Here is a 27,246-nt window from a genome sequence, read left to right as displayed (position 1 = left end):
ATGGTGTCTTTAAAGTTCCTGAAGTTCCCAAGAAACCTGTGCCAGAGGAGAAAAAGCCAGTTCCCGTGCCCAAGAAGGAACCTGCTGCTCCCCCAAAAGGTACACCAGACCTGATCACGGGGTGCCCCTTTGCTCCAAATGCCAGTGCTTTGTTTTACACTGTCTTCATACTTTTTGCTGTCTGTTCTGTGTCTTTTATGTCCCTAGTGTTTTTCATTTGTTTGTCTGCTTTGGGGCTCTACTCTCAACATACATTATTTATGATGCTGAACAATAGAAGAAGTCACTTTTAAAAAGTAGCTATATCAAACTGCTGTCTTAAATTTTTAATATCTTCCCTTAGAGAAAGAAAAAGTATTTGTGAAATTCATTCCCTACAGGGCATCTTTCTAGGAAAAGCTCTTTCACCCCTCAACTATGTGACCATTTCTTAAAAACAAAAACAAAAACACTTTCATGAGTTATGACAAGATAAAGATTAAAAGGAGGGAGTTTGGTAGAACTGAATGTTAACTAGTTGAAGATGTTGCCGTGTTACTGGTAACAGCCACTCTTCTGAAAAGTCAATAAGGCTTACTCTTAAATAATTGGAAGCATCAGCTTTTGGCAGTTACTTTCACCATATTTCTCTAGACATTAATTGAGCATAGGCACTTGCCACAAATGTTGCAATTATCTAATTAGTGAGTGAAGGGATCTTGCATACATGTGTGTTTGAATTCAAATGTGTTAATTCTGGCTTTGATTTTGGATTTGGTTGGTTTGGGGGGTTTTAGTGATAGAAAGACACTGTTTTATGGAGGTGATGAAGCAACAAACTGCACGCATCTGGTCGGTTATAGCGATCCAGTATCATCCAGCTTGGAAGAAAGCAGGCTCACACATTTTATGTAGTGTTCTCTTTTGCCTGGTTTCTCAATTTTCCGTTTTCTTCCTGAATCAAATCTTGCTTCTCTCTTTCTCAAACTCTTGGCTGTTTCAGAATCCTGGGGGGAGGAGAGGTATTCTTTTTTTTAATTGAAGTATAGTTGATGCACAATACTATATAACTTACAGGTGTGGTATGTAGTGGTTCACAATTCTTAAAGGTTATACTCCATTTATAATTGTTATGGAATATTGGCTGTATTCCCTGGGTTGTGCAATGTATTCATGTAGCTTATTTTATATATAATAGTTTGTATCTGTTAATTCCTACCCCTGTATTGCCTCTCCCCTCTTCCCTCTCCCCACTGGTAACCACTAACTTGTTCTCTGTGAGTTTGTTTCTTTTTTGTTATGTTCACTATTTTATTTTTTAGATTCTACATATAAGTGATATCATACAATACTTCTTGCTCTCTGACATTTCATTTGGCATAATACCCTCCAAGTTCATCCATGTTTTTAAATGGCAACAATTCATTCTTTCTTTTATGACTGAGTAGCATTCCATTGTAAAAAGATACATCTTTATTCATTCATCTATAGATGGACACTTAAATTTTTTTTGATATCTTAGCATTATATATAATTCTGCTATAAACATTGAGATGCATGTATCTTTTCAAGTTAGTATGTTTGTTTATAGTCTTTTTTTTAAAATCAAATGAACACTTCAATGTCATATTGAGAGGACTAGCCTAGCACAAGAGTGTTTCCTGAGTTTTGTAAACACTACAGGTGCACAAGCAAACAAAAAAACCCAGAAGAGAAATAGAAAAAAAATAATAACGATATATATACAACCATATATATATGGTTGGTCTAAGATGTGAAAATGTTAGTCACTCAGTCGTGTCTGACTCTGCAGCCCCATGGACTGTAACCTGCCAGGCTCCTCTGTCCATGGAATTCTCCAGGCAAGAATGCTGGAGTGGGTGGCCATTCCCTTCTCCAAGTCTAAGATAGTCTTGGGTAAAATATACCCAAAATATATATGTTGTTATGGATTCCAGTTCTCAATACAAAGCATAAAGAGATTTTTCTGTATACTGTATCCATACTCTATATTGTTTCTGTAATTACTGATTTTTTATCAAAAACATACCAATATATAAAGAATAAATTGTGTACACATACCTCTGTGTATATAACTCTCCTTTTTGGTTGCCTAAATGTCTCTGTAATATCACATGAGACATTTACCATGGCCTTTAGAACACTGTATCGTGGCCTTTAGAACACTGTATTTTAATTTTTTGCATTGTTTTGCCTATACATAAAAAGATCTATAACAGCATTAATGAACTACATAAAAATTTGTGTTCATGCTTATATCCATTCATGAAAGTGATATATATCTGAATTAACATTGTATTTTAACATCTTTAAGTTCCAGAGGTGCCCAAAAAACCTGTTCCTGAAGAAAAGGTTCCCGTTCCCATTGCAAAGAAGAAGGAAGCTCCACCAGCTAAAGGTACAGTGACTTTCTTAGTAAGGAAGTCCTATCTTTATGTCTTGAGTACAAAACATTTTTGTGTTTAATTATCTGTTAATTTAGTTTAATTCAAAATGAATGTTTTATGGTGTAAGAATTCAACAAAATTGTCTGTCCACCTGCCTACTTTCTTACAAAATAACTGTGCATCAGCTACTCTGGAAAATACAAAAGGCAACTCTAAAAATTAATGTCTTTTCAAGTTCCTGAAGTACAGAAGAGGGTTGTCACAGAAGAAAAAATAACCATTGTCACTGAGAGAGAGGAATCTCCACCACCAGCAGGTACCTCATCCCATCTCCATGAAATAACCTTGTCTTTTCTCCAGGCTTCTTTAGTTGCATGTCTTCTTTAGTGGGCCTGCCCGTTCTGTGTTGCTCATTTTCTTTGCCTTTCTGAGAATTTTTAAATCAAATACTATCCTTTAAGTGCCAGAAATACCAAAGAAGAAGCTTCCCGAAGAAAGAAGACCTGTCCCTCGGAAAGAGGAAGAAGTTCCACCACCAAAAGGTATTGTTTCTCTCTCTCTCTCCAAGAACCATCTTTACAATTTTATGTTCCCAGGCAAAGGATGATTTTGTTAGTTCTGTGATACGTGTGCATCGAGAGTGTGTATCTATGTTTTGTGTTGAGCTTCAGTGACATAACATTGAAGTTCTGAAAGTGGACCATGTTTTTAAAGTGCCCGCTGTGCCTAAGAAACCCGTCCCGGAGGAGAAAGTTCCCGTGCCAGTTCCAGTCGCTAAGAAAGCCCCTCCTCCTCGAGGTAGGATTTGTTTCAAGCCTCTGACAAAAATCTTTGAGCCAGTGAATTCTTTTTCCTACCTGATGTCTCCTTGTGCTGACGCTCTGTCTCTCTTCGGGTAGAATTTCTGTGTGCATATACTTGGGATGTGTAACTTGTTCCCCACTTTGTTAGGGAGAGTGGTATACTGGGCAAATCTTCCCCTGACTTTAGGGAGACTCTTGATCAAGACTCTTGATTTTTAAGCTTTAATTTTACTGCTTTCTTAAAGCCGAAGTTTCTAAGAAAATGGTCATGGAAGAAAAAAGATTTGCTGCCGAAGAAAAAGTGTCTGTCGCCATTCCTCAGAGAGTGGAGGTCATGCGGCACGAAGGTATATAATCACGCGTGAGGGGAGAAATGAGTTTGCGTGTGTTCCCTGCAAGTCTTCTCTTCTTAGCACGTCATTTACTTTAGAAGTTGTCCTCAGTGTTGTCTGTCTATTGTAGCCTCTGAGACTGAGTGTTTTGTGTCTGCATTGGTCCTGAATCATTCTCAGAGAGTGAATGGGATGGTGAACGTGGGATAAACGTCAACGGGGCCACACTTGGGCATGGGTTGAATATTCTTCTGAGTTGTGGGCTCTACCATCCCCTCTTCTGAAACCAGCTCTCTCCTTGATGCAACAAGGAAGTCCTGTGAAGCTCCACCCCTAAGCAGATAAAGGACATTATCCACCTGTAGGGAACACATGGCTATTATCAGAACTTCAACGGACTCTTCAGGTGGAATTTAAATTGAATCTTATCTTTTAAAATATCTACAGAGAAGGAATGGAGTTACTCAGAAGAAGAGGAAAGAGTATCTGTTTCAGTTTATAGAGAAGAGGAAAGAGAGGAGGAGGAGGAAGAAGTGGAGATTACAGAATATGAAGGTAAACACTGCAAATAAGCTAGTGGTGACCTGGAGTCTTGATAAGCTATTTTCCTTCAGAGATTATGTACTCAGATTAATGAAAGTGATACAAATTCAGTGAACATCTACTGGCCTTATTTGATGTGTCTTTTGATCAAACCACAAGATTCAGAAGCCTTATTTAAACATCCAGTGTATTTATTGTCCACCCCCTCTTAACTTGGCTATATAGGAGACAGGGCTTCGTATTTAACTAAGCAGGTAACTAAAGGTGCAGGTATCTTCATATACAGTTATCCTTTCAGTAGATGGGACTTGGTTTCAGTATGGTGAGCTGAATGTAGTCTAATGTCTAAAACATAGGTAACACAAAAGCGTGTTGATAGCACAACTCGATAATGTGGCCTGACTTACATATTTTAAATGAATAAGGAATTATATTACCTTATTGGTAATATTAAATTACCAATAATTATATTACCTTATTGGCCTGGAAGTCAAGGCCAGGTTTGAGAGTGAAGCCCTGAGCACGTAAGGCTTTCCAATGTTCCATGTATGAAGAGAGCAATTGTGAAATATTTTTTATTAGATCAGCCCGTTATTCAGATATTCACATGCCTATAATGCTAGCTCTCTATGGTTTCAGGGCTGAGCAACAAGCTTTATTTCAACCTTTTCAATGAATTAAGACAGCCCTAGGTTTACTGCTAAAGTTTAGCATTGTGGCTAAAGTGGTATATCTAAAAGAACTTTACTAAGAAAGTTTTAATGTACCTCTGCTTTAAGGATTAATCAGTAAGTTTCTTAATAAATATACTGTCTTCCTAATGAAAAGGTGAATAGAACTGTACAGTCAGATGCCCTTGACATATGTGTCTCTGGCTAATAAAAGGGGTCCTGCCTCTTCTCCACTTGGAGGAGACACCATGTGAAATCCAGATGTGCAATCTTGATGGAAAGCTTTAGAACAGAGAAGACTTGACTCCCTGGAGGAAGCCGTCTGGTTCTGTTGTGCTTCCTGGGAAAGACCGAGATGTTAAGCACAAGTCAGGAATCTGATGGATCCCAAGGGCCCTATCCCTTCTAGAAATGTTTGTGAAGGCTTAACATGTACACAAGGAAAGTTCTCATTGCATGAATCTAATTTCAGCCTTTGACAGTATGCATTATAAATTTCTTTTTGGACTATAGACTCTAATTAAAAGGAAAGACATTGCAGAATATTCTTATGCTTTCATTAAGTCCAAAAGATTTAGGGAAAAGATAGGTAGCCTGTTAAGTTTACTCCTAATGTTCATAACTAGAGCTCTCTATTCTATAATTAACCTTATACACACAGACTCAAAAATCACAGGAAGACTGTTAACCTTGTTCACCATACCTACTTTTGTAAAACTGGGGCGGTGGGGAGTCCTGATTCCAAATTCTCAGCAGGTTTCTCATATGTAATACAGGTCTTTTCTTTCTTATAAACCTACGTATGGTCATTCAAGTGTACATTTCTGCCCCGTGCCTTCAAATCTAGTGTCATCATATTTTTAACACTTGTCTTCAAATTCCTGTGTTCTTGTTAATTTAGCCACTAGAATTGTTCTTCTGTCCCGTGTTTGTCCTGTTCTTCCTGTGAATACAAGCATTGTTATCTTTCTGATACACTTAAAAATTAAGTTACTGAAACAGTTTCTGTACTCTTGATTAAAGTCTTCTTCTTTGGGTATTATAAATGAGAACAGCCAGGGATTTGGCAAGTGTTAAACTTTCACTGTTTTACTTATTCTCTGACTTAATAAAGTGCAGCTAAATTTGAACATGAAAAACACTACAGGCTTATCTTCTTTAAAATTGATATTTTTAAAGTGATGGAGGAGCCTGAGGAATACATTGTAGAAGAAGAGGTGCACTTTATTTCTGAGGAAGTGGAAGCCGAACCCGCTGAAGGTAGACCACCTCTTTAATTAGATTAACTCTAGCCCCTGTGTGTGTTTGACTTGTCCCGTTCTTAATGTTCTCTTATAGTTAATTCATTGCCTGTATTGCAAACATCAGTAAATATCATGTTTAATTTAGAAATTCCTTACATTTTTATTAAAAAGAAATCTGGACATTTCTACAAATATATTTTATAATCTTTTCAAGTGCCTGAGAAGAAAATCATCCCCAAACCGAAAATTCCTGCTAAAATAGAGGAGCCTCCACCAGCTAAAGGTACAATTCTGTCTCAAAGAAATGGGATGCCATTTGTCTTCATAGCTATGATAACGCTTTTAGTTTGAGTAACTGCCTCAGTTTTGCCAACTTATGTGTAAACATTTTAACTGACTGTAGTTGTTAATGTTTGTATAAATGTGTGATCTTTCATAAAGTGAGCTCTTTGCCACCAAAGAATGGCACTTCTTCTGCAATGCAGACTAATATTCTTAAACCTCATATTTCTAAAGTTCCTGAAGCACCGAAGAAAATTGTGCCAGAAAAGAAAATTCCTGCTGCAGTTCCCAAAAAGGAAAAGGTGCCGCCCACCAAAGGTACATGGGTTTTCCTTTATTCTTAGGCAATGCCTGTGTTTAAATCTTAAATTGATACATTCTTCAAATTTTTATGACATTAACCAGAAATAAGTGTGCCTGTTTAGTGTTTTTCACACTTGCGTTGTGTCTGACCGTGTTGTGCAATGTCTTTTAAGTGCCAGAAGAACCAAAGAAGCCAGTTCCTGAAAAAAGGGCTCCTCCCAAAGTGGCTAAGATAGAAGAGCCTCCTCCCACCAAAGGTAATGAAGTCCCCAGCACAGCAACTAGAAATGTGTCTTGTCTTTCGTCTTCTCACTGCTGTCCTTGACTCACCTTCTACATGGAGGTTATTGGTGTATGTTGGCCACAGTGATGTATTATTGCCTTGTCTATGGTGGATTATGACTCACTTGTTGTGAAGCTTATTTGTGTGTACCTTGTAAAAATTATATTCTAAAATCACAATAGCCTCTGGCTAATATACTTAATATAACTGATGCTGAAGCTGAAACTCCACAATACTTTGGCCACCTGATGTGAAGAACTGATGCATTTGGAAAGACCCTGATGCTGGGAAAGATTGAAGGCGGGAGGAGAAGGGGACGACAGAGGATGAGATGGTTGGATGGCATCACTGACTCGATGGACATGAGTTTGAGCAAACTCTGGGAGTTGGTGATGGACAGGGAGGCCTGGCGTGCTGCAGTCCATGGGGTTGCTAAGAGTCAGACATGACTGAGCGACTGAACTGAACTGAATATACTTAATACACTTTTTAAAATTCCACTTTAAGTAATACAACTCCATAATCCTAAAATTATCTTTCAAGTGACTGAGAGGCACATGCAAATTACCCAGGAAGAAAAAGTTCATGTTGCTGTTACTAAAAAAGTGGAGCCTCCAAGACCAAAAGGTACATGGGGCCTTTTGATACCCAGAATGTTCTGCTTACACTCTTCTCTTTACCAAATACACTAATGATGGGTGTTGGTTTTTTGTTGTCATTGCTATCATTGTTTTCTGTTTGAAATCATGAAAATGTCAAGTCTTTTATGTTTGAGTTGCTATTACATGACTACCATTTTGTGGTTTGAATGAGGAAAACAGTTCTTTAAAGTGAAATCTGTCTTTAAAGTGCCTGAGGAACCCAAGAGAGCTGTTCCAGAAGAGAAATTTCCAAAACTCAAGCCTAGAAAGGAGGAGGAACCACCAGCAAAAGGTACACCAACTTTTCCAAAAATCAAAATAAGCTTATTGAAGCTCATCTAGTGGAACTGAGATCCTTAGACAAAATAATTTATGTATTACAAAGTAATTAGTATACATATGCTACTCCATATCATTCCAAAACTAAACATTTCTGATACCAGAAAATGTATTCAAATCTCTCTCTTCTCAAAAAAACAAAAAATGAAACCTCACCGAAGCATATGTAGATAATTTCCCTTAAAATGTACTTGTCTTTTAATGTTTTTTTGTCTATATACTGATTTCCTTTGCTGACATGCTTATTTTGTGTGGCAACCTTTGATGAAATTAAAAATTTTTTAAATCCTCAATCTTCTACACTGTGGTGGTAGAAGTTATGGAAATACCTCAGAATTAAAATTGGGAAGCTATTCATGTAGCATACGTTTTTGTCTAATGGTTGTTTGATAATCGTTGTTCATGCTCTCTAGTTATCTTTTTTAGTTCTCTTATAATTACTACTTGATCTTCCTAAAGTTTTTCAATGTCTTTTAAGGATTACATAGCTTAGAAAAAAGCATTCAAATATCTATTAGACCATGTTTATTTCTGAGGGCATTGAGTTTTCTTACCACTTAAATGAAACATTTAACAAGGAACATGGTTATTGTTATCTTTGTCATTGGATTGTGCACACACAAGTTCTCTTAACATGCACTATTTTTGAATCTTGTGATACATTTTCAATAATTACTCTTTTTAAAGTGACTGAACTCAGGAAAAGAGCTGTTAAGGAAGAAAAGGTATCCATTGAAGTTGCAAAAAGAGAACCTCCAGCCGCTAAAGGTATATTGTGCTTTGACTAAATAATAAAATAAGCACGAACCTACACAGCTCTTTGCCTGTTAGTTCCTAATTTGAGTCTCATCCTTCTGGCTTATTGTTGACTAGAGGCAGGGAATCTAACATTCGAATTTGTAAATAGCAACTGTACACTCTGTAATACCCTGGCAAGCAAAGGAGTCAAGGTCTCCTATAACTAGTGCATGAGACCATTACCAGGAAATGAAATCACAGCTCGTTGTCACTATGGGCCCTAAATGGGCTTCAAGTAAAATGCTACTGTTGTCAATATAATTCCAGAAGTTACTGTAGCAGCGGAGAAAGAATGGGCTTACACCAGAGAAGAAGAAACTGTTTCAGTAGAACGGGAAGAAGAATATGAGGAATACGAAGAATATGATTATAAAGAATTTGAGGAGTATGAACCAACAGAAGAATATGATCAGTATGAAGAGTATGAGGAACGTGAATTCGAACATTATGAAGAGTATAAAGAACATGAAGAGTATGTCACAGGTATGAGCAGAACTCTATACCTGACATCACATTAAATATATGCAAATGACATTAGGACAGGATAAAATTTTGAATACCCGGAGAAATTTGAAAAGAATTTTGTTTTGTTTGGGAAACTCAGAATTTTCTTTCTTGGACAACTTTTAGGGGAAAAAAATTCTCTATAAACTGTAAAGTTACTATTAGAGTTTGGTTCTGGGCATAATCTGTTTCCCTTCTCCTTTTTGCTTTTACAAATATCAAACAAATGAAACTAAATTTCTTTCTCCAAAAGGCTGAGTCTGTCTGCAAGTGCCTTGATCATTCCAATACATGACCAAAAATTTCTGAACTTCTCTCATCCTGAAGCTTGGTCTTATCAAACAGGATAGCCTATTGAGAAAACATTCTACCCTTGGAGTTCCCCTCATCAAAGCATAACAAAGATTCCTTCAAAAATAAAGACAGGAAAGTCCAACACAAGCAATTGTGTTTTATCATTGTGCAGATCAAATTTGTAGGAATAAGATTCTATTGGATCTCAGAATGAATCAATATGATTTCATTTATTCAATTTTTGGTATTTCACGGCCTAATTTTGAGAATGTTCTATGTAGTTTTACAAACAGAATTAAAAACAAATATTATATGGAGAGGAGTTTAACCGTGATGTTGTCTACCTCTAGTGAAATGATAATATGTAAAAGAGAGTCACAGTTACCCAATTGAAGTAAATTAGCAAGGAGGAAATAGCAATAAAATCTTGTTTAATTCTTTTATACCTTATTCTACTTGAACCTCTAATTCTTACTCACCTCTCAAGGCTATGGCTATGCTGTAGATAAGATATATTATTTTAATTCTTCGTGTCCATTGAAGAAATATCATTTTTCATGTCCTAACATAGAAATGTCTAACATTAAATACCCTGTATGTATTTTTTTAAAGAACCTGAGAAGCCTGTCCCAGTAAAGCCTGTCCAGGAAGAACCAGTTCCCACAAAACCAAAGGCACCACCAGCTAAAGGTAGAGTGAGAAAAGCATTATTAGTTATGAGACCTGTGGTTCTTACACGTCTGTCCAGCTACACATCCGTGTTGAAGTGGCAGTGTACCAATCGTGTGTGTGTTTGGGATCACTATGTTGTACATCGTATTTCTTAATTTTTTTCTTACTGCTCTTAAGAAGTCTGGTCCAGGTTTTTAAATCTGTTAATGTTGATATTTTAAAGTGCCGAAGAAAGTGGTCCCTGAAGAAAAAGTGCCAGTTCCCATCCCTAAGAAACTCAAACCGCCACCTCCCAAAGGTACATGGCAGTGTAATAACACCAACAACATCTTTGTTACTTACATTTGATCAACATGTCTTACTGCCTTGTCTAGTGCTCTTTGTTTTGACTGAATGTATTGTTTGGTGCTGATTCTTACCTTTCTCCATGTTTCATGAATTTTTATTTACATGATATTCGTGTGTTTGGTTTTAATGGTCTTTAATCATTAATATCTTTAAAGCACGTGAAGAAGCAAAGAAAGTTGTTGAGGAAAAAATACACATTTCAGTTACCAAACGTGAAAAAGAGCAGGTGGCTGAACCAGCTGCTAAAGGTATAATTTTCTTCCTCGATTGTGGCCTTTCATAATGTCTCTTTTAAAACTTAAGCAGCTATGTTTTGCTTTTTTTCCCTCACTGTTTTGTATATTTTATATTAATTGCTAGATGGATATTGGATAGAAAAATCTATAAATACAGAATAAAAAGATAATGTTATCTTAAAAGGAAAAGTTATTGCAAAATATATCCATATCTCCTTATGCAATGGCCATCCTAACACACAGCTACAATGAATATAGAATACAATGTTTAGATTTAAAATCAGTGACCATTTGGCAGATTCCTGACTTACCTAAATTGATGTAATGATATAACAATATACGCCACCGTTTAAGATCTGTTTGTTGATCCTAAAGTCATTTTGAAGATTGAAGAAAGACCATTTTCCCCTGCTTTTTACTAAGTAGCTCCTCTGCAATTTCAGACAGTATACCTACCCAGAAATAAATTTAGCTTTTCGGTAAAGGATGTTTCATACAAGAAGAGATATCAGACGCTAGGCACTACTTCACAATCTTAGGATTACCCAGACCTCCTTGAGTACTTTTGTATGTTTTTATGCCAGTGAGGTTCAGAATCTGTTCCATGGAAAATATAAAGTTTCTCTAGTTGAACAACTGTATATCTACAATAGGAGAGGCACTAGCAAAATCATTTTATACCCTTAAAGTACAATAGAGCAAGCATTAATTGGGTGACCTGTTTCTGAAAATAAAATTTCCTTATACTTACTGTTTCAAGTGCCCATGAAGCCCAAGAGGGTTGTCACAGAAGAAAAAGTACCTGTTCCTAAAAAGGAAGTAGCAGCACCTGTTAGAGGTACCTATATGTGCTCTTCTTAATGTGTAGCTTGTCTTTTTCAGTATGAAATTCATGTTCAGTTCTATGTGTAAAGTTCTTCTGTGAGAAAGATGAAGCCTATTCCTTCTTCTATGACAAATAGCCATGTTCTTAATGTGTCTTAATTTTGTCAAGTAATTGGAAAATATCCAACCTAAAAATAATGTCTTTAAAGTGCCTGAAGTACCTAAAAGAGAAGAACCAGAAGAGATTGCCTTTGAAGAGGAAGTTGTAACCCACGTAGAGGAATATTACGAAGAAGAAGAAGAAGAGTACATTCATGAAGAAGAGGAACTCATAGCTGAAGAAGAAGAACTCATAACTGAAGAAGAAGTGGTACCAGTCAAAGGTAGATTACATCTGCTACCAAGGGATAAGCAGCAACATCTTTAGTGTCCAGTTCGGTTAAATTCTGGGGTGTATTAGCACCAATGACCCATTCTACTTGTATTAGGAAAAGACACTTATAGGGGCTGAAGCATGATTTCTGCAATTGCTTTTCACATTTTATATCTTTTTCTGCAACATTTCCGAAATTCTTCATAATATCTTTAAAGTGCCGGAGGTACCCAAGAAACCTGTCCCAGAAGAGAAGAAACCTGTTCCTGTTCCCAAAAAGAAGGAAGCTCCACCAGCAAAAGGTACACCATCACTCATATCATGAGTGTATAAAAAACTTAGGTGCTCAGTCATGTTCAACTCTTTGCGACCCAGTGGACTGTAGCCCGCCAGGCTCCCCTGTCCATGAAATTCTCCAGGCAGCAATACTGGAGTGGGTTGCCATTCCTTTTTCCAGGGGATCTTCCTGAGCCAGGAATCAAACCCTAGTCTCCTGCATTGCAGGCGGATTCTTTACCAGCTTAATCTGCATTTAAATAGACATCTTCTGAGTTCAAAACTTTGGAGTTGTTGCTATCTGTTGTTTGAAACTGTCCTGTTGTTTGTTCACTGTCCTTTGTGTGGATATGTTGTTACTGGTAGCAAGAACTTATCAATAAACAATATCTTTAAAGTGCCTGAGATTCCTAAGAAGCCTGAGGAGAAGGTTCCTGTGCCCATTCCTAAGAAAGAGAAGGCTCCACCAGCTAAAGGTACATCTCTTTGTAATACTTCAGTAGAATAATGTAGTAATTTACCCATGTAGTATAACTTGATGAGCCACATCTCTTCTTACCCCATGGTGATATTAGCAGTATTAAAGCCAAGACAAAGACCTCCCAGCTGGTAACTGGAGCAGTTTATTGTGTATTCATCTCTGAATTTTACCATCAAAGCATACTGGTGATTAATGTTTGACTCCTCCTCTTTAGTGTCAAGTTCTTAGAATAAAAAAAAAATTTTATTATAATATGAAGATGGACAAAAATCATCATTTACCAGACATTGTGTGTTGTCTCTATTAGCAGTCTACATTTGTTCAGTGTTCTTTATCTGAATTTTTGTGCATTTCCAGGCCTTTGTTTTGTGGCTATTACAATTATTATTTTCAATCTTCAAGTGAAATTGTTCAAACATCTATGATACTTCAATAGGCCTAAAATTGCTAAATTCTTACCTATGGGTGAAAAATGTGACACTAACGCTACTTTATGTCTTTAAAGTCCCTGAGGTACCCAAGAAACCTGTACCAGAGGAGAAAGTGCCAGTACCAGTTCCCAAAAAGGAGGAAGCTCCACCTGCCAAAGGTACATGAACTTGCATAAACATTTTTTACACTTCAAATTTGCACATGAGTAAATAATTAAACTCTGTGTTACTTGGAGATGGAATGCTTTAGTGTTGCTTCGTGGAAAATAAAAGATTTTATTTTAAAAGTAAAATGCTTCCTGAAACAATGTGGTCATACTCTTATGACCTTATCATAGTCTTTTTGAGGCTATGCTTGGACTCAAAGTTCTAGGTTGGATAAACTGTTGCTCTAATCATTTCTTTAAAGTGCCGGAAGTGCCCAAGAAACCTGTGCCTGAGAAGAAGGTGCCGGTTCCTGCTCCTAAGAAAGTAGAGGCTCCACCAGCAAAAGGTACATCACTTCACCGTGTAAAGTCCATGGGAAAAAAAACCTTACATTTACATATGCACGCATGCGTGCTCAGTCACTTTAGTTACGTCCAACCCTTTGCGACCCCAAAGACTGTAGCCGCCAGGCTCCTCTGTCCATGGGGATTCTCCAAGCAAGAATACTGGAGTAGGTTGTCGTGCCCTCCCTCCAGGGGATCTTCCCAACCCAGAGATTGAACCCAAGTCTCCTGCATTGCAGGCGAATTCTTTAGCATGAGCCATTGGGGAAGCCCAACATTTATATATATATACATATATAAACTCTCCCATAACGTTATGTGGTTTAAACAATTATCTGTCTTATTAGAAATATTAAAGTCAGATATTTCGTGATTCCTTTTTATGTCTATTGCTCTAACACATGTAAAAGAACACACTCTTAAAGAAACATAATGTCTTTAAAGTGCCAGAGGTGCCCAAAAAGGTCCTCCCAGAAGAAAAGAAGCCAACACCTATTCCGAAAAAAGTGGAGGCTCCTCCGCCCAAAGGTACATTAATCTCTAACAAACTCAAAACAAAAAGGCAAACTAACTGGCATTCTACAGCCTCACTAATTATAATGACTTATGTTGGTAACAGTTGATGCTTTTTGACTACAGAATATTAGCTTTTCATGTTGTCCCACTGTTGTGAATATTGTACATAAAAGTGATGCTTGTCCGATTGACAATTATCTTTAAAGTGCCAAAGAAACGTGAGCCAGTTCCAGTTCCAATTCCTGTAGCTCTGCTCCGGGAAGAGAAAGTTGTACATAAAGAAGAAATTGTTCTTGAAGAGGAATTTCTCCATGAGGAAGAAGAAGTTCTACTTGAGGAAGAAGTTCTGCCAGAGGAAGAGGAAATTTCACCTGAGGAAGAAGTTCCACCAGAGGAGGAGGAGGAGATTCCTCCAGAGGAAGAGGAAGTTCCTCCTGAAGAAGAGGAAATTCCTCCTGAGGAGGAAGAATTTGTACCTGAGGAAGAAGTGGTACCTGAAGAAGAAGAAGTTCTCCCAGAAATTAAGCCTAAAGTGCCAGTACCTGCACGAGGTATAGCAGCTCTTCTTGAAGTCCTCAGGCCTCTTTTTGTGTTGAATTCTGCCTTTCCGTCCTGTTGTTCATCTCTAATTTCATCTGTGACGCTATCCTCTTTGTGTTTTCTACCATATGAATCTTAGAGAACATTCCAGACATGTGTGCTCTTATTATTTTATGTCTGTCTTATGTGTCTGTTTATTGTAAGTAATCTGAATGTCTTTTCAGATTTCATGACATAGAATGTTATTTAGTTGTTTGTGGTCCTATTCTCATGTGTCTTTTTGTTACATATCCAGTACTGTACGTGTGATTTTTTAATGTTTTAAAATGAATGTTTTAAAGTGCCCGAAGTGCCAAAGAAACCTGTACCAGAGAAGAAAGTCCCTGTTCCAGCTCCTAAAAAAGTGGAACCTCCACCACCTAAAGGTACACTTCCTCCAAGTACATACACATTCTTTATCCATAGTTTTACCAGAAAAATTATAGCAGAACTGGGATTTAGGAAACTTTATGTTTATAAACTAGCCACGTTAACTTTTGAAAATGTTCAAAAACTCTGATATTCACTTTTCATTGGATATAAAGCAATATTCAGGAACAAAAATGGAGAGAAGTGTTAAAATTTCCCCAGAAGTTCTACTCAATTCCCTATAATTTTATTAAACATCATAATTTCCATATAGATATTTTATAAGGCTAAGTTATCAATGCGAAAAGCACCTGAAAAATGTGATGAATTAATCTTCCTAAACATCATCCTTCAATCATTTATATAAAGTGTCTTTAGAACATCAAGATGAAAAGATAAAAGATTAATGCATTTGTGAAAACCCTGATTGATAGCGTATGTCTTCTGATACATACGTATAAATGATAGCCCAGCAGGGTTTGATTTTAGCATTGAATATGTATCTTGCTGTGTTAGCCTGAGCAAGTCCTTTAACTGATCTAAACCTAAAAAGGGAGGAAACTAATATCAGTCCTAGTGGGCGTAGATAGTTCTATGAGGATAAAAGAAAGTAAGATATATAGAAAGATTCTATGATTGAATGAATAGTATCCAGATTCATCATATTCAATTAGTGCATAGTTTGGGACAATATATATTTATGCCTTAAAGCTCAATATTTTCTGCAAAGTTTATGACATGACTACTTAAAATAAGCATGACCCCTCCACTAGATTAAATAGTCTTATAATCAACAAAACAGTAAAGCTGATCCTTTATTGGATTGTAAGAATTTAGACATATTCTATAGATAATGATTTAATAAATTTCTAGTGACATTTAAGTGGGTGAAATGATAGCGTCTATCCTCTGGTATTCAAATAGGTTGCTGATCCCTTCCTCGTAGGCACCTAATTCTATCCTTACCTTTGGGCTCCCGACTTACACTACATCCCCGTCCTGAGCGACTGTTGCATGCTAGTCTTTCTCTGTGTGAACTTCTTGTGTTCTCTCTTTTTTGTCCTTTACAATAAGTTCTTATCATTAAATGATGTCTTTAAAGTGCCTGAGGTTAAGAAGAAAGTGCCAGAGAAGAAAGTGATCATTCCCAAGAAGGAGGAGGTTCCTCCTGCCAAAGGTACTGCTCTTCCCAAGCAAATTAGACACTGCCATTTCTTTCTTCACCTGTAAATGCCAGAATGCCCCGTTTCCCAGTGTGGGTTAACATAACTTACAATATTGTGCGGTCCGTTGTCTCTGTGTTCATGAAACTGAACTTACAAAATAATATCTTTGAAGTGCCCGTGGTGCCTAAGAAACCTGAACCAGAAAAGAAGGTGCCTCCACCCGGTCTTAAGAAAGCAGTGCCTCCTCCTGCCAAAGGTACAGCAGTCCCACCAGGAGTGTTTGCTGCCCTCCGGGGTGGAAATGTGGTGCTCTTCACTTAGGGATGTGCCACATAAATGCTTGCACTGTGCGCTCTGTTGTGTAGCCGTCACGTGAAACTCTGCTGCACCCATGTTTGTTCTGTGTCAGTTCTTCTACTCTTGGTCTTTGTGTATTTTATGTTGATCTGTCTATGGATGTTGTTTGTAAAAAAAAAAAAAAGTAAAATAAAAATACTAAACTTATGTATCTTTCAAGAGCCTGAGATAACTAAGAAACCCATCCCTGAAGTACCCATTGCTCTTCCTAAAAAAAGTAGGGGCTCCAGCAGTAAAAGATAGAATGGTGTTTATCTTGAACCGCCAACCTTTTATTTTTGTCTCATTAACGATGCTGTGAAATGTCAATGTTTCATCTCGTGCATGTGTATTCTGTTATTAGTTCTCTTGTGTTGAAAAATGGGGAGCTTGGTCTTTATGTGCTCCGCCTGGTTCTTGCATTTTAAGTGCCTAAAACAATCAATATCTTTTAAGTTCCTGAGGTGCCTAAGAAGGTGGAAGAAAAACAAATCATTGTCCCTGAAGAAGAGGAAGTTCCACCAGTTGAAGGTAGATGACTTTCTAAGAAAACAGTATTTTCAAAAGCATTACTATCTTATTTTGTCTAATATTTTCAAGAGTTATATGCATACTCCACTCAGAAAATAAACATATTCAGACTCTACAAGAAAATATTCTTTACCTAGTAGAAATTGGATAGGCAAAACAAAACCAGTTGAATCTCTTTTCTTACATGTGTGATTGTTTGTTGTTTGTTTGTTTTACTTTAATGAGAATCTTTGAAGGGAAACTGTGTTTGCCATGGGAAACTTTTCATCACATGACTTGGTTGGTAATAGTGGGATTAGCTTCTCCAAGAGGAGTTCTTAGTTAAACCTGAGTAACTGGTACAGAAAGTCTGACTTTGACTCCTAAGTGAATGTTTGACTTCAAAAAAAGTCCACCTCCATTAAAAATAATAATTTAAATTGAATTCTTTCTGAAGGTCCTTTCCAGTTGTAAAATTCTAGGAAGGAACTAATGTATTTTGAAGATTCAGTGAGGCTTTTTTTTCAAGGATGAGTGAGTTTTCACATGTCTTTAGAAGGCTGAGTTACCTGTGCTGATCACACAACCTCAGTTTTCAGATGTGTCATTTTAGTCTAATATCCAAATGGATTTTAAAAGTGATTTACAAACTAATAATCTTTTTAAAGTGTTTGAGGAGCCTGAAGAGCCTATTCCAGAAGAGGAGGTCCCCGAGGAACCACCTAGCATAGAGGAGGTTGAGGAGGTGGCGCCACCTAGAGGTACAGCTGATTTTATGGACTGGACATTTGTTCGCTATCTTTCCCAGAAGTCATCTAAACCTCATATTCACTAGTATACTTTACTTACGTCATATCAATGATAAATTGAAGATTACTTATGACAAGCACCTGAAACTTTGTGTCCCTTTTCTTTGCCCAACTTTTTCCACTGCATTTGCAGTACAATTAGGATGAGCGGCAGCAGAATGAGAGAATTTTATGTTATTGACACTTTGATGTTTTCTGGTCAGCTACTATTGTAATACTTTCTCCTAGTTTCCAGTCCTTAATTTTTTTCTTCAGTAGGAAAGTGAGGGAAAACCTATTTCTATGGTGTTCGCCCTTGAGAATAATTCTTAGGCTTTCATTGCTAAAGACTGTGACAGTCCTTTGATAGTTTATGCAAACCTGTGTTTGCTTATAGGATTTCCAAGTAGTATTCCTCTCACCTTTAGAGTCAGTACTTCATATATACAATTACCATTTAGGCTGCTAATATCTTTTGTAAAATAAATCAGTGTTTTGTGTTTGGATTTTTTTTTTTTTTTTTGTATACGGTAGTTGTTGTTCTGTTTATTGCATGTCATTTTTCAAAACGTCTGTAAAATATCTTTTAAGTGCCTGAAGTGGTTAAGAAAGCAGTACCTGAAGCACCTACTCCTGTTCCTAAAAAAGTGGAGGCACCACCAGCTAAAGGTATAACAAATCCTTTTACTAAAGATAATAATATCTTTAAATTCTTATCCATCTTCTTTTTAAAAAACAAAAATATCTTCTTTCATTGCTTTCTTAGAGTCATTTAAATAGAAAGCTTATGAAATTAATTAAGAACCTGTAAAAATATAATTCATTCGATTGTTTTAGCATTTTGGAATGTTAATAATTTTATATATATGTATGTGTGTGTGTGTGTGAATTATTTCAGAAGATTCTTATTTTAAATAGCTGGGAATTTTAATGTTAATAGTACATCTCTCTATACTTATATACATTACAGTGGATCTTTATTCTCAACATTTCATTCCTAGATTTTATTCCATTATATAAGTAGAATTTTCTCATATAATATTACAGTAATTATATCTGCTGTATTTTTTATGGGGGATGTCTATTCTAATACTTAGATAATAATTATTTTAAAGAGCCTAGTGTTCCTTTTGTGATATCTGACCAGAGTATTCAAGGTTATTACAAAGCATCTATTTCTCTTTGCTTCCTAATTAGGCTAATGCTTCAGTAGCCTCCTAATTGTTTAGGTTATGCTGTCTCTATCACAGTAGATAGCCTCAGCAGACATGATAGTGTCCAGCAGAATGTGACACCTATATTGAGGCTTAAGTACTTCATGAGGATAATCACTTGAAAAAAGCCTTCGTGAAATTAAAAATAGTAGTATCAGGCTCAATATTGGTAGTCCCTGCTATTAAAAACAAAAAGACGACACAGGTTTCTTGTGGACATATCTTCTTCTAAGGAAGTAATAGCACAAATAAGTGAAGATGTCTTTATTGCTTCTAAAATGTGTGTCCAATTTTACAGTACAGAGTGACTTCTTAAACTTTGATTGTTGTAATATTGATGCTATTTCTGATGTCTTTATTTCATGTTTATCATTGAGTATTGTCAGCTAACTGAAATGCCTAATATCTTTAAAGTGCCGAAGAAAGTTCCGGAGGAAAAAATACCAGTTCCTGTTCAGAAAAAAGAGGCCCCTCCAGCTAAAGGTACATCTTTTCTTTTTAACCTCAACTTTCTTATAATCTCTTTTCATTAAGAGTTTTATGTTTTATGTCAACGTGTCTTGATGGTAGTTGATGTCTTTTGCTTATGAAAGCTTGCTGTTCACAGTCTTAAATATTAAAACTATGTCTTTAAAGTGCCCGAAGTACCAAAGAAAATCCCAGAAAAGAAAGTCCCAGAAAAGAAAATCCCAGAAAAGAAAGTCCCAGAAAAGAAAGTCCTTGTGCCTAAAAAAGAAGTTGTTCCCCCCGCTAAAGGTACTTTGGGGCATCTTTGATGTTCTTGTATTGTTGCATGAAAGCTTTTCTCAGTTGTTTTTCTTTATATTTTGAATTTACATCTTCGTTTTTGCTGTGCTTAAAAAAAATGAGTCTCTTAAAATAGATGCTCTTTCAGGGAAAGCGGTCCTTGAAGAAAAAATATCTGTTGCTTTCCACAAAGAGGAAGTAGTAACAGAAAGAACAGAATTAGAAATAGTGGAAGCACAAGTGGAAGAAGCTCTTGAAGAAGAAGAGTTCCATGAGGTTGAAGAGTATTTTGAAGAAGAAGAGTTCCACGAGGTAGAAGAATTTCTCAAAGTAGAAAAGTATAGAGCAGCAGAAGAAATGCACAGAGTTGAAGAAGTCCATAGGGTAATAGAAGTTTTAGAGGCTGAAGAAGAGGAAGTATATGAAAAACCCAAAGCTCCACCCAAAGGTATACAGAATTGTACAGATATTACAAATATGTTGCCCTAACGTCTTTTTTTTTTATGTAAATGTCATGTTCAGTTTGAACATTAGAAATTCACTTATTTTCCTTGATAAAATCATGAAATACTTGAAGTATGAGTTTACTTGATAACAATGATTGATACAGAGTCGAGATTAACCAGAGTATAGTTTTAGGCAGTTAGATACTAATATCTGATATCTACTTGCCTGAAGAGAGAAGAAAATTCACTGTATAAATTTGTGTATTCTTTTTAAATTCCAAGTAAGAATGTTACATGATTGTTACAGGTTCCAAAATAACTAGCCAGTGTCATCAGCTGAATAAAAAGAAACTCCTCAGTGCACTGAGGAATTTATAGTCGAGGCAAAACAGCCATTGCTTTGTTAGCAATTCAACCAGCTATTCACACATGGATACTTACTTATCCAAAGCTTCCACCATTTTATGATATTTTCAAGAGAAACAGCATTAAGAAAGGAAATGAAGTGTGGTAGCAGCACCTGCATTCTAGTATATTCTGAGAATAAACTTACAAATACTTCCTCTACAAGACTACTCCAGTTCTTGAACAAGTTATTAATATGAGTGTAATAGGAAGGAGGGACTTCCCTTGTGACTCAGCTGGTGAAGAATCCGCCTGCAATGCGGGAGACCTAGGTTTGATCCCTGGGGTGGGAAGATCCCCTGGAGAAAGGAGCGGCTACCCAGTCCAGTATTCTGGCTTGGAGAATTCCACAGACTGTATAGTCCTTGGGGTCACCAAGAGTCGGACACGACTGAGCAACTTTCACTTTCACTAGGTAGGAATGTGTATGTGCTTAGTAGACAGAGTAAATTTACAGTCTAGAGAAAGTTAGCAAAATCAAGTCTTTTTTGGAAGTTGGTCTGGTGTAAATTTTTAAAATATGAATAGAGAAAGCATCTTATGAGTCCTCATTGTACTAACTTTGGTCATTGAGCAGTTTCACTTCAGAAGTTGGTTCTAAACCAAAACACTAATATCTTTAAAGGGCCTGAGATCTCTGAGAAAGTCATCCCTCCAAAAAAACCACCCACTAAAGTTGTTCCTCGAAAAGAGCCACCAGCTAAAGGTATTTTATTTGTGAAAAATAACTTACCTAATTTTATGTGCAGTAGCACCTTGGCAACTTTACAAGTTTGCATTCTACTTGATGTTTTTCTTCTGTGTTTTGTGTTTTTGGAATGTCTAAAACAAACTAATATCTTTAAAGTGGGTGAGGGGTTAAAGGAAGTTCTATCAAAAAATAGTCACTGTTAAAAATACCCAAAATGAATCTCACCACTAACCAAATAGTAAACCCAGTTTTCCTCCTTTGGTGCTCTTTGATTTTATATTCACTAATATGCTTATTGATAAATCCCTGTTTTTCTGTTGATTATTAATTTTAATGACCTACTAGATACAAATATATCATGACTTTGTGTTTGATGTCCTTGCTTTGTTCAACTTTTTAAACTTCTTGAATTTCACAACATAAATAAGAAACAGTATTTAATAAATAACATATACTTATATCTTTAAAGTCTCTGAAGCATTTAAGAATGTTATCACTGAAAATGCCAATTATTCCACCAAAATAGGCGAAAAAGCAGAGAAGGTGCCTTACTCATTTTTCTTGTCAAGTTCTTATGACTCTTACATGAGAAATTCCCTTGGATTTTTTTGTTATTGTATGTGTTATCAAAATTCAACTCATATTAATTACTGTAATGTATCTGATAAAGCAATGTCTGTATTTTATATTGTGGCTGTGTTCTGTTCTGTGTTTACATTTCTCTTGTGCTCTGTTTGTTAAAAATCTTTATGAATGTTCAAAAGCAAATTATTGCTATATCTTTAAAGTACCTGAAGTACCCAAGAAAATCGTGGTAGAAGAAGAAGTACATGTTCCTGAAGAGCCCAAAGTTGTACCAGCTAAAGGTATCTACCTTTGCTGATTCACCACTAACACGAAACTCCCTTTTATTCACTTATTGCAATGAAGAACAAGAGAGATCATTCTCCCCTCAACACCACAAAATGGCTGAATGATGTAAATTTCAATTAATGTCCCGTAACATAATCCTACCTTTTATAACAACCTTCAGGGAACACAGACCTAAGCCTAAATGTTGTTGTTATCTGTACTGAACCTCTTCCTAAGTAGTATTGAAATGTTGACCCCTCAATCTCTTTTTCAAAAATAATTCATGTTGGAAGCTATTGTCAAGTAGCTTTAGAAACAAACATGTTCCGAATGACAATAGAAAATGATGCTATATTCAAAGGGCAAAGTCTTTCTAATATGACAAATCAAGGGTTCATCAACAAGGCAATCTAGAGAGATGCACTGACTATGTGTTTGGATGACTCCTAATTTGAGGATTTTTGACATTCCCCTTGTTAGATGCCCCTTTTTGTCTTGATGTTTTATACCCAATGATGCAATTCTTAAAAATAAAACAAACACATATCTTTAAAGCTCCTGAAGTACCCAAGAAAATTGTTCCAAAAGAAAAAGTTCGTGAAGCTCTTCCTAAAAAGCCTGAAGTTCCACCAATTAAAGGTATACATTGATGCTAATCACAACAGGAAATAACACTGTGTCTAATTATTCATGGTTTACAGTGAGTGTGAGTGATATATTTGTATTTTGTATCTTTATTTTCTTGTCATATTAGTTATTTATTATAATTAATATACTAATATCTTTGAAGTTCCTGAGGTGCCTAAGGAAAGTATTCAAGAAGAAATATCACACATAGTTCTTTCTGAAGATGCAACAACTTACAGTGAGTGTAGAAAAATTGGTGGTTCTCTTTGGTTTGTCTGAGTTTGTCTTCATAGCTTTTAAAAGTAAATGTACTAATATCTTGAAAAAGCCCAACATGCCCAAAATATTTGGCTCAAATTAAATAATTTGAATGACTGTTTGCCTCAGACAAGGCATATTTCCTCACCAATTTAAAAAACAAATAGTTAAAAAAAATAATAATAGTCCTTTATGTATACCATTGCCCAATTTTAGAAAAGTCATTTGTCTTGTTGAATTTACCATTGTCTTGTTAATGTGGTCTCTGTAAAAAATGTCTTCTGTTTTTAAGCAATTCATTTTCTCAGACAGTAAGGTGACTTTCCTAATAGTATTTTACTTAGATATTGTAGAATCAAAATACTTCACCATTAGTATTTTTTACTTTTTGCAATAATTGTTGGAAACATTTTGGCAGTGCTGCTCAAATACCCATAGATTTATAAGGTCATTATAATTGGAAAAGAAGCCTCAAGTCATTTTTGGTTTTGCTTTTATGCAAAATTATGATTAATTAAACAATAAAATAATAGGAATAATAAAATATTCTAAATAGAATACTGTTTAATCATCAGAAGAGTGAAAATGCCAGTAGTCAAGATATCTTTCCACTTATTTGAATCTAAAACTTAAATCCAGTCTTTGTCACCCTATAATAATAGGTTGGGATAAATATATATGATGACTCCCTTGTTTGAATACCCTTGGTGTACTTCAATTTGGTTATTATTATCAGCTAGTCTTCCTTTCTAAAGGCTGGAGAAATCTTTATTTCTTCAGTTGCCTAATTTTTCCAAATATTTAATCATTTTTATTTTTATTTTCTTCTAATTCCTAAATGGTTTTCACATTCATATTAAATATGAAGCCTTAAACTAGATTTGGTTTATATTTTTAACATATAAGTAACTAGGTTCCTGGAACAGGAAGGGACTCAGATGAATTTCCAGTAGGTCTAATATTCGAGAATTCTTGATGTGCAACTCAGCATCAATCCCATTCTTTAAGAAAAAAATCCATAAAAATTAATGATAGGGAAAATTTACCAGTAGCTTTCTGCAGACAAAGTAGAAGAATTATATTCTAGTCCCCGACCAGTGAATTCCTCAGTTTTACCATTATGCTTATAAAGGAGTGCCGACAGTCCTATATCATAAAACTGGAAATGAGATTTTTCCCTAGCCAGTGTGTTATTGTCACTAATTGGGTCTATGTACTACTGTCATTTGAGTTACAAATGTGTATTATGTATTATATTTTTCTTAATGCTATTCTTCATCCACTTTGAAATGCCTCTAATTATATGTATACTAATATCTTTAAAGTTTATGAAATATCTGAAGAATCGTATCTGGAAGAAAAAGTACTTGTGACTCATCCTCAAAAAACAAAAACCAAACCAGCAAAAGGTATATAATACCAATAACCCAGTGAAGAAAATTTACTTTTGGCTCATTTTAAAAACTCAGTACTTTCCTTCACTATTATAAATATAACTGTACTCATATCTTTTAAGTGCCTGAACCATCCAAGAAAGTTGTTCCAGAGGAAAAAGTATATGTGACTGTTCCCAAAAAGAGAGAAACACCAGCAACTAAAGGTACATTTCAACAACATCAAACTTGGATGAATATCTTTGACTTGAAGACTCAAATATTGCATGTTACATAATTTACTGTTTTTACAACTTCTAAGTATAAACCTACTAATATCTTTAAAGAACCTGATACAACCAGAGAAGCATTTCAAGAGGTGGAATTACCTGAGGCTATTCCCAAAATTCCAGAGCATCCTCTAACCGAAGGTATAATTCTTAGTTATGAAAATCTAAAAAAAAAAAAAAAAGAAAAAAAAAAAAAAAAAAAAAGAAAATCTAAATAAAATCTTTCCTCATCAGTCTGCAAAATACGTTCACTGCTTTGTGTAGATTTTCACAATCTCTAATGCTAAAATACTAATATCTTTAGAGTCCCTAATGTACCCAAGACAAGGAACTGTCTATGATTTGCCCCTAAAAAGTCAAATCCCATTCATACAACAAATAATGATAAACTATTAGAACAAAAAAATCTAATTTAAAGTTATAATGTCTGTTAATATACCTAACTTTCTTTGTAAGTCATGTCTTCCTGTCTTTGCCTTTTCTCAATTAAAAACTACTAATATCTTTAAAGAGGTGGAAATCTCCGAGGAAGGTGTTCCAGAGAGACAAGCTCCTGTTACCAGAAGGAGAATACCACCACCAAAAGGTACAAGCGAAAAGAAAGTCGGCCTCCTTATCTCATGATTGTTGTACTTAACATGTGTAAAAATACTAATATCTTAAAAGCTCTAGATGCTACCAGGGAGGCCACTTCAAAGTGGGTCCCCCAAAGTAGCAGCTTGACTGAGTATTATACATATCCCCATGAGCCATAAGTGGTAAAAGTCCATACCTTTATATACAGGGAGATGCTTGAGCTATAAATTTTATCTATGAGGCCTCTAGGAAAAATATATATTCATATAATATGCAGATGTGACCCAGGTAGTTTCTTCAATAGGAAATAGCTATTGCTGTTGCCTTAAAAAGTAAAATTCAGAGTACTATAAAAAAATCTCTATGAGAGATCCTGTAACATTTATATCCCTGAAGCTAGACTAAATAGGCTCACCCCACCCCTCTTTAAAGTGAAAATCAGTGTTGTCAAATGACAGAGGTTCCTGGCTGTAGACTGTAAGTCAGTAATTCAAACACTCCGTGGAACTGAAATTCCAGGATATGATACAACTACCTATTGAAATTGCTTTTCTATTAAAATAAACTTACCACCAAAAACAAGCCCATGAATTTGAAATAATTGATTTTCCCTAGGATTTAATATCAGAAATACTTTCAGAAAACCATGACCTAAAGAAAATAAAATATTAAATTCACTGTGGAACTGTTCTGTGTGTAATATCCTCTCTGAAACCATCTGAAACCAGGGCAGTTAAAATCAAAACCAGTGAAAGTTAGAATTCTGCCCCAAATAATTTATTTGCTCCTCTCCTTGTCTTTTATTTTTAAAGAGTCTTAAGTTTCCCCATTTGGAACATTTTCAGATTAATCAAAACATGAAAATGTTTTAAAACATCCAAAATGACAAATTCTTCAAAATGCCCATGATACCCTGTAATTTGAAGAATATCTGAGCACTTCGACACTATTTTTTCAGTCTAAAATTTTTAGTTGTTCTCCTTTCTTCTAAAAACAATTACCCTTTTAAAGTACCTAATGTGAGGGCACAAAATAAAGCCAGTTCAGATAAGAAAGGAGCTTTTTTATTTTCCCCAAACTAATAGCAAAAAGTACATTGTTAATTATTCAAAATGCAGGATTTTTTCGCCTAAAGGTAAATTTTTATTATCTAATTTTCTATACTCCTACCATTCAAGGAAATAAAATTACTAGCATTGGTAGTGTCTGAGGTTACTAAGAAAATAGCTCCTGATAATCAAACATTCATACTATTACCAAAGAATCAGATTCAGGGAGCAAGGAGGTCACCCAGTCTGGGACATTCCTGTAGGTGGGGTTATGAGTAAAACTCTTCACTGCTCTTCATCACTCTGAAGTACAATGCATTAATATCTTTAAAGTGCCTGAATCTCCTGAAGAAGTTGTCCCTATAAAGGAAATACTCATGGCTGGTCCTCCTGAAATTGAAACGCCATCCCCTAAAGGTATCATTTATTCTATCATCCTTCCTTCATTTATTTAACATATGCCCACCATGTGTATGGTGGTAGGGAGATGGGAAATAACAAAGACAAGATGTCATTCCTTTCCTCAGGACTTTATACCTCATTCAGTTCTTGAAGGAGGCACCCTTGTAGTCAAAACAGTCACTTTGGTTAATGTCATTAATGTCGCCACTGATCCCTTAAGCTCTAAGTATAATACTAATATCTTCAAAGTAGCTGAAGCTGTGAAAGAAGTTGCTCCTGAAATGAAAATAGCTAAGGATGTTCCTAAAGAGCCAGAATGTCCACCTGTAAAAGGTACATATCACCTCTGAACAGATACTGAAGAAATTGTCCATCCTCAGTTCTTAAAACTGTTTTTCTGATGTTCTTCCTAACTCCTAAATGTAAACATACTATCTTTAAAGTACCTGAAGCTCAACAAGAAGTTCCCTCTCCGAAGAAAATGTGTGTGACCAT

General features: G+C 35.7%; 1 protein-coding gene across 21 annotated transcripts in view; it reads left to right on the top strand.

Annotated features, from left to right (window-relative positions):
- The window catches only part of TTN (titin), a 273,917-nt gene that overhangs the window by 115,409 nt on the left and 131,262 nt on the right, over positions 1-27,246 (top strand). For 13 of the 21 annotated variants that reach the window (XM_065931843.1, XM_065931842.1, XM_065931841.1 and 10 more), the window contains exons 117-160: positions 16-99; positions 2,315-2,398; positions 2,623-2,703; positions 2,849-2,929; positions 3,102-3,185; positions 3,436-3,537; positions 3,970-4,077; positions 5,916-5,996; positions 6,195-6,263; positions 6,497-6,580; positions 6,739-6,822; positions 7,392-7,475; positions 7,698-7,781; positions 8,516-8,596; positions 8,894-9,109; positions 10,037-10,114; positions 10,320-10,394; positions 10,600-10,692; positions 11,441-11,518; positions 11,715-11,888; positions 12,097-12,180; positions 12,553-12,630; positions 13,141-13,224; positions 13,476-13,559; positions 14,002-14,085; positions 14,280-14,624; positions 14,955-15,038; positions 16,124-16,198; positions 16,360-16,443; positions 16,980-17,054; positions 17,702-17,794; positions 18,413-18,490; positions 19,450-19,518; positions 19,672-19,791; positions 19,931-20,230; positions 21,259-21,339; positions 22,113-22,190; positions 22,732-22,815; positions 22,967-23,041; positions 24,387-24,470; positions 24,578-24,661; positions 24,782-24,865; positions 25,236-25,310; positions 26,683-26,766. In XM_065931843.1, coding sequence (XP_065787915.1) covers positions 16-99; positions 2,315-2,398; positions 2,623-2,703; positions 2,849-2,929; positions 3,102-3,185; positions 3,436-3,537; positions 3,970-4,077; positions 5,916-5,996; positions 6,195-6,263; positions 6,497-6,580; positions 6,739-6,822; positions 7,392-7,475; positions 7,698-7,781; positions 8,516-8,596; positions 8,894-9,109; positions 10,037-10,114; positions 10,320-10,394; positions 10,600-10,692; positions 11,441-11,518; positions 11,715-11,888; positions 12,097-12,180; positions 12,553-12,630; positions 13,141-13,224; positions 13,476-13,559; positions 14,002-14,085; positions 14,280-14,624; positions 14,955-15,038; positions 16,124-16,198; positions 16,360-16,443; positions 16,980-17,054; positions 17,702-17,794; positions 18,413-18,490; positions 19,450-19,518; positions 19,672-19,791; positions 19,931-20,230; positions 21,259-21,339; positions 22,113-22,190; positions 22,732-22,815; positions 22,967-23,041; positions 24,387-24,470; positions 24,578-24,661; positions 24,782-24,865; positions 25,236-25,310; positions 26,683-26,766 — 4,371 coding nt within the window. The remainder of the gene's footprint in view (positions 1-15; positions 100-2,314; positions 2,399-2,622; positions 2,704-2,848; positions 2,930-3,101; positions 3,186-3,435; positions 3,538-3,969; positions 4,078-5,915; positions 5,997-6,194; positions 6,264-6,496; positions 6,581-6,738; positions 6,823-7,391; positions 7,476-7,697; positions 7,782-8,515; positions 8,597-8,893; positions 9,110-10,036; positions 10,115-10,319; positions 10,395-10,599; positions 10,693-11,440; positions 11,519-11,714; positions 11,889-12,096; positions 12,181-12,552; positions 12,631-13,140; positions 13,225-13,475; positions 13,560-14,001; positions 14,086-14,279; positions 14,625-14,954; positions 15,039-16,123; positions 16,199-16,359; positions 16,444-16,979; positions 17,055-17,701; positions 17,795-18,412; positions 18,491-19,449; positions 19,519-19,671; positions 19,792-19,930; positions 20,231-21,258; positions 21,340-22,112; positions 22,191-22,731; positions 22,816-22,966; positions 23,042-24,386; positions 24,471-24,577; positions 24,662-24,781; positions 24,866-25,235; positions 25,311-26,682; positions 26,767-27,246) is intronic. The other 8 variants (XM_065931851.1, XM_065931850.1, XM_065931848.1 and 5 more) reach the window with 2 other exon arrangements.

The sequence above is a fragment of the Muntiacus reevesi genome, chromosome 3 (assembly GCF_963930625.1).
Source record: "Muntiacus reevesi chromosome 3, mMunRee1.1, whole genome shotgun sequence".
Classification (NCBI taxonomy): Eukaryota; Metazoa; Chordata; class Mammalia; order Artiodactyla; family Cervidae; genus Muntiacus; species Muntiacus reevesi.
The sequence above is the reverse complement of the archived record's forward strand: the minus strand, read 5'-3'. Positions and strand labels throughout refer to the sequence as shown.